Source organism: Formica exsecta, unplaced genomic scaffold (assembly GCF_003651465.1).
Source record: "Formica exsecta isolate Colony F162 unplaced genomic scaffold, ASM365146v1 scaffold253, whole genome shotgun sequence".
Taxonomy (NCBI): domain Eukaryota; kingdom Metazoa; phylum Arthropoda; class Insecta; order Hymenoptera; family Formicidae; genus Formica; species Formica exsecta.
In genome coordinates this window covers 33,920-41,209 of record NW_021849803.1, presented here as the reverse complement: position 1 = coordinate 41,209, position 7,290 = coordinate 33,920, and the positions used below count along the sequence as shown (strand labels likewise).

The 7,290-nt window shown below is 31.3% G+C and overlaps 1 protein-coding gene across 1 annotated transcript in view; it reads right to left on the bottom strand.

The window, feature by feature from the left end:
* The window catches only part of LOC115236506 (sodium channel protein Nach-like), a 23,014-nt gene that overhangs the window by 14,625 nt on the left and 1,099 nt on the right, over nucleotides 1–7,290 (bottom strand). Inside the window, exons 2-4 of the mRNA XM_029809016.1 lie at nucleotides 3,742–3,916; nucleotides 3,095–3,240; nucleotides 1,959–2,097 (exon numbers count right to left, since the gene is read on the bottom strand). Coding sequence (XP_029664876.1) covers nucleotides 1,959–2,097; nucleotides 3,095–3,240; nucleotides 3,742–3,916 — 460 coding nt within the window. The remainder of the gene's footprint in view (nucleotides 1–1,958; nucleotides 2,098–3,094; nucleotides 3,241–3,741; nucleotides 3,917–7,290) is intronic.

Here is a 7,290-nt window from a genome sequence, read left to right as displayed (position 1 = left end):
ATATATATAGATATGTATAAATATAGATATATAATAATTACGAACATTCCTACATTCCTCTAAAGAGTCTGATTAATCTTGCGATCCATCTAAATCTCAATAGAAAATGTACGACAAAAATATCTCAAAACAATCTTTTAAATATATATATAGATATGTATAAATATAGATATATAATAATTACGCTTATTGAAACATTCCTCTAAAGAGTCTGATTAATCTTGCGATCCATCTAAATCTCAATAGAAAATGTACGACAAAAATATCTCAAAACGAAAATAGAATCTTTTAATACGTTTCTGCGAAAAATACGAATTTTTCATATAAGAGCCATTATAGTCTAAAGTAACAACAGACTACACCGTAAATATAAAGTGAAGGACGCGCGCGATTATATCGTGCTGCTAATGACTTTCGCGAGTTTTTTATCACTGTGCACTATGGGCGAATGAAGCACAGATGGCTTATAATGGCGTGATAAGCATGGAAAAAGTTCAAGGCATAAAGTTACTGATTACCTTCATCACAGCAATAGGTTTGATAAACATGATAATTTAATTAAAATATATTGAGCGCATAACATATATCTTGTATTTCTTAATTAATTTGCAAAATTGCTATATCCTGCATGAATTATTACAGTGATTAAAAAATTATTTGTCTGAAAATGATATTGATATTGAGAAATTTACGTTTATAACATATGGAGTACATCAGATTCTCTGCGCTTTTTGCATAAATAAATTAATCTTTTAAATTAATTTTTTGGAGTATATTAACTTATAATTTAATAATCTTTTATTAGATACGGTGTTTATCTCTCAATATCTTTGTTACTAACCATTAAATTACAATTTTATTATGTATAATCTTGATATCAGCTTAATTAAATATAATCTTGTATTAATTTGATAATTAACAAAAAATAAGATTTTATAATCTACTTCTCTTTACTCCTGTTTTTAAAGATTTGTATAAATGTGGCAATAATATATTATTCTATAACAAATAGCTTTGTTCTTAAAACTAATTAATCGTTAGACATTTATCATGCATAATGAGCTATTACTTCCTAATTATGTGTATATTAAATGCATTTAAAACATGAATATATTTTATGATACTTTGCCGTAAAATCGAACGTTGACGCTACTTTGGGATGATAAAGCATTGAGAAAATAAATCTTCATTTCGCTTGATTAGCCCCTTTTCATATTTAACACTTGTGGTAATAATTCGTTATGAGTCAAATATGACCCGTTTTCACAGCTCGCATAGACGGAGATATTTCCACAAACAATTTTCATGCAAAATTTTCTAAATTATATATTAGATCAGAATTCTCGTGTGCATAAAGCTAAAAATATTTTTAACGTAATGTATATATGTGCCTTTTGTTTCTGCAAAATAGTAATATTTAAAATACATATATTACTTTTAAATATTCAAATGTAATTTTAAATGTTAGCGAAGTAATTAAACAAATTTATTCTACATAAATTTACTCGATACGTTTAATAAAACAAAAAACTTAAGTTCCTGAGATTTGATTAGAATTGTAAATTGATTAGGACTACTAATTGTTCCTGTGAAATTCTTCCAACTATACATAATTTCTTTTTTTGCAGTTATTTTAAACAACAACAGTTTATAACAAAACTTTTACATGAATAAGAAAGACACGTTGATCAAATTAAGTGAAACATTTTGTGTAATTATGTAGCTTTTTACAGTGTAAACAAAGCTGATCTTTTAGTTAATTAAAAAAGAAAAATTTTATCAGAAATCTGCTAGAGATTTTAATCTCGCACGAGTAATGAATAAATTTACCTTGATGGCAGATTTAATTTTAGCTCGAAAATGAAATCATTCTGGCGAATGTGGAATATTAAAGGCCGATGTTTGGTTTTCTCGACAATTGGTTTTTCTAAATGACATTTGATGCCGCTTTTACTTGCCTTCCAACCCTTAACAGGCAGTATGGGGAAGAAATAATCACCCAAAAATGGGTCCATCAAGACTGTTAGACCGTGCTCTATCCCGAGATCTTCTACTTTTTGTTTTGTACCAAATGGCTCTTTAATCACATCACGCATTCTGTTAACAGAGGTATAATCGCAGCCATTAATTTTTCAAGCAGCTAAAGCTTATACTTAACAGCATTATAGATTTTTAAATTAAACAGCTCTTATTTTTTTTCATGAGGCAGTAAACTGACCTATATGTGTCACCATTTGTCCATTATAAATTACTCAGAAGATTGCAATCAAAACATGTAAGTCTTTTTATTCAGAGTAAAAAACTACACTTATATTTGTAATATTAATATCCTATCATAAAAAAATACAATATACATTTTAAATATCAAACAAAATATAAATAGCAACTCTTTCAATGTTAAAGCATTGGTAATAACAAAGTCGCTAACTATTAAAATTTTATGTCTATTGGCAAAAATACATACTTTATAAATAAATAACAAAACTTAATTTGACGTTAATTTGTTTTCTATTGCATTGGCCATTTAAGGAATATATAACGACAAATCAGTGATATACAAAAACAAATTAGAAAGATACATGTGAATCATTCTATATAAAGACCAGGTCATGGCATTTAATCCTTGCAACACGTCATGTATGTACAAAGAAAATTAAAATTTATGGCAGTACCATTTTTCTGCGATACAATCAACAAACTGCGATCTAATCGACAAACATTGTAGACAATTTATTAAAAGTAGAGTAATTTGTTTATAAATCGACTCACGATATATCACTCTTTAAAATATATAATTAAAAATTATACAGATATATAAATTCAAAATATTTTTAAAATAATTAATTTTATAAAGAAATATGATAATATATGTAATATATAAAATATATTTACTCAAACGTCAGGATATGATAACAAATATAATAATAAAAATAAATAATAAAACATTTTCATATTGTACGCTATAGTAATCTTAGAGAATGTGTTTCGTTTGCTTATGCTGAAAAAGCATGTCTTGCAGGCGTAAACTAGTCGAGTAAGCGGTTAAACTACTGCATGTTATCTGTTCACTATTCTGAACGCACGGGGTACTCACGAGGGAATGTCGTCTCTTTCACGTACGTAATTAAAGGTGCAACAGAATCCGTCCTGCGTCTTGCGAAATTCGAAAAGCGTCGTGCAGGGTCTGTAGGTCCCGTGCAGCTTGCACTTCAGTAGCATCGACATGCATAGCGGCGACAGCTGGAAAATTTAAGCGTACAACACACAAATTACCGACAACATCTCGCGCGATAGAAACGGCAATCGACACACGCAAAGTATCATGTATATAATGCTTTAATTGATCTCCACGAGAAACCCCTGCGTTTAATGTATACTATATCGCGTATGAATAAATAAAGTATTGCAGTAGCCTTCGTGTATAAGCGACTTTTATTTTTTAGAATCATCAAAAAGTTGAAAGTTGAAAAGAGGAATTTATGCGAAAAATACTCGCAAAAAAATCGAGTATAATGGCATCAAGATTTTCAAGAAATTTACATTTGAAGTTACCTCCGACAAATTTTGATTCGAACTCCCATTATTATACCATTTAACAGCAAAATTTAAAAAATATGGAATAACTAGGTATTTAATTAAAAGAGGATTATAAAAAGAAAGAAATCTACTAAAAATAAAATTTGTATAGATAAAATTTTAACGAATGATATTTGGAATATAGCATTAATTTTGCATACGTACATTTTTCATTGTTTTGGTAATGTCGTAAAACCCGTTGTAATAAGTGTTTAAAAGTTGATCGACCTCCACATTACGATTTTCCTCCATGATGAAACTGGAAGGGTAATTATTGCCTAATTGCTTGAGCAACTCCACGATTTCATCGATTGACAGGTCCGTGATGTTTGCGTTAAAACTGAGTTCAAAAAAATTTTACGTATGTTTTAAATAAAAAGAGAGAATATGAAATATATTAAAGATATTTTTAATCAATGCATGTACATATATAGGATAATCTAAGCGTATCCATTATATATATACGATAATCATATAATAACTCGCATAACAATTCCTTCAGCAAATTTATTTAATCAACAGCTTAATGAGTAATTGCATATATAACGGATAATACTTTAATGGTGTCATAAAGATTTACTTATGCATACGCTTCTCTTATTAGTCAACACGGGAAGCTCATATAATTTTCTAAGCATTAATCTACTACACACTAAAAAAACGTAATTGCATTTTAATGCTTCTTGTATTACAGATAATATTGTATAAATACCTTTGAAAATAATATATTTAACGAGCGTTTGTTTGAAATGTATAATCAGCAACGCATCGGTGTTCGAGTTGGGTAAAAATCGGTGTAGTATTAATCATTAATCGATGCGCAAACGAGGTGGAAACTTTTACGTTGAACCTACCTACGGAACTTCACGAAGGTTTCTTGGTTCCGAATCAACGATTCCGGAAATGTCTCTTCCATTACGGAGGCGAAAGTTTGCGGGTGGCTACGAGGTAGCACTGCGCGAAACGGCTGGATTTTGGGACATTAACGCCCTATTAAATGAGCCGTAACCACGCCGATTCTACGCTCTCCATCAATGCGCAATGCATCGATCCACTCTCGTTGCGTTCCAAGTGCACGGCATCGAATTAACGATAATCGGCGTGCCAATTGACTCGGGACATCGTAAAAAGCAGAGTAGAATCGTTAACCGATGCGTTAACCGGTCATTGAGCTTCTCGTATATATCGCGCGTCAACCGTGGCAAATTAATCCTACCTATCCCAGTCGAAACTCTCTATAGAAAGACCACCATGGTAAACTCACCGTCAACCATGAATTCGCACCTATCGACGACGAACATACATTATTTGTTACACCGCAATGATTTATAATCGATGAGAATATATACTCATCAATTATCCATTATTGCAATGTGTTTTTATAATTCTCTGAATAATATAAACTATATTTGCCATTGGCAAATATTATTAATTAAATCTAGTGGCTTATTAAAAAAAAAAAAAATGTTTAAAATATTTTTGATATCAATGCGATATAATATTTTCAACAATCTATTTGAGAGAAGTCCGGTAACCACGTTAAACTTAAATCAATATAATTAATAGTAATACGTAATGTAATATTGATAGGTCGAAACTCCCAAATATTTGCATGGTCGCTTTTATGCTGACGTAATATGAAAATAATTCATGCGATCAAGCCGATATTCCGGATGTTTGCGGATACGTGCTTGCGATTCGCGTTGCACCGGTAACCAGTGACCGTTTTAACCCGCGCAGAGAAAATACGCAGAGAAATAATATGCGTGTTAAACAGCTGATGTAACTTGGAGTAATCCAAATCGGTCGTGCTATTGGTACGATTGGTACAATTTGGTGCAAAATCATTTCTATGTGCATTTCAGCGAAATCATTTCTACGCGCGTGCATTTAAAATACTAGAACATGTGCATCATCACCTCACCGCTATTCGTGCAAATGTGAATACATTAATTGTTTAGTGTACGCGATTGCGATTTGCGTTTCTTTAATACATAAAATCGCTCACATGTCGGTTGCCAATTTCATCACGGCTCGCCGACTTATCCTATTAACGGGACAGATGGCGATTGCTGGAAATTCATCAGTGTGTTTTTTATCAACAGCGCAGTAGAATGGAAAAATTGGAAAAAACGAAAAAAAAATATAGCTTGTCTTTTTCTCTTAAAATATAAAAATTTTTTCCATTTATAAATAAAATGATATTTTTTTTAAATTCTCTCTCTTTGCTTAATACTGTTAACTTATATTGCAGAGTATGAAAAAAAAAAAAACATTTCCTGTTTTAGAAAAGAGTTATGTTTATATATTAGGCATGTAAAGAAGTAATGAGAAAGAAAGATGTATTTGCCAGATGTATTTGATTGATGTTTTCGTCAACGATAAACTTAATTTTTCCGACATTTATTTAATTTATTTAATTATTTTTTCCGTTCTTTTGTTCTTCCTCTTTCATTTTTAATCAGAGCTTTGATACAGAGTAAAATTTAGATATTTTTGTAAATTGTTACAATTGAGATTCCACAGCCAATACATAGTTTTCAGACAACTATTTATTTGAAGAAAAATAATACTAGTTTTTTTAAAATAAAATTACATGATAGTTTTATCAGTCACAGAAATAAATCGGTTTATATATTAATTTATACTATATCAAAAAGTAAATAAATCTTTATAACTAAATTGCATGCAGAAGTTTTAGAAATGCTTAATCTCCATACCTGGAAAGTCTAATTCAATCGTACTATAACTATCCGAGTCCATGGAAGTTAGTATAGGATAGGTCACAAATTCTTTGTAGGTAATATAAACCATACCAATCAGACCAGATATGATTACGCAATGTATTATGACCCACAGAATTCTGAAAGATTTTAATTAAGTCTTAAAAATCTTAATCAAATAAAGATTTTATTGAAAATAATAGTTGCAAACACTACATTACACATACGACATCTTTAAAGCGCCAATCGAAAGATCATTGCTTCATTTATTTAATTCATTCATTAAAAAAAAAAAAAAATAAAATTCTGTAGGTACAAAAAACAAGAATACGAATCTGTATGGCACAAATCAGTTGACATCGAGCAATTATTTATTCTCTTTTTCGTACCGTAACGCGTTCATTACCGAATTCACATGGCGCTATTAATGTCACGTATGACACGTAATGTTACATTAAATCAACCGGCGTCGCCGCATTGCAACGTGACTCTGTCGTTTTGCGGAATATTATGTTTCTTTTTTATATTTCTATTTTTTTCCTTCCTCTTTCGCATCGCGTTTGTTTCGTTTCGCGGAACGGGGTCGTGATTTGTGGACAACCTGATTTGTGCGGTTCGCTATGAATTCAAGAAAATCCCTACTCGCGGCGTCGTTAATCTCTCCGTGAAACGAGGATACGCTCGTTAAACCGCGTAACTTTAATCATATGTTGCGCTTACGCGCGAACCGATGTAATGTATGAGTTTGTAGCGTCTCGCGGCTAATCCGCGAGCATAGTATGCGCGAACCGCCTTTATCAATGCTTTGATAAAGGGCAGATAATCGTATTAGCGTGCCGAGCATTCGAAAGCGCGAGTTTATGCCACTAAATGGGTAAATAACATCCAAATAAATCCCGCTTGGAGGAAAGTTTCGTCGTACAAAGGTTACCTTTATCGGATACAAAACGCCTGCTGTATCACGTATAATTCAACACGTTCTCTCTTTCCC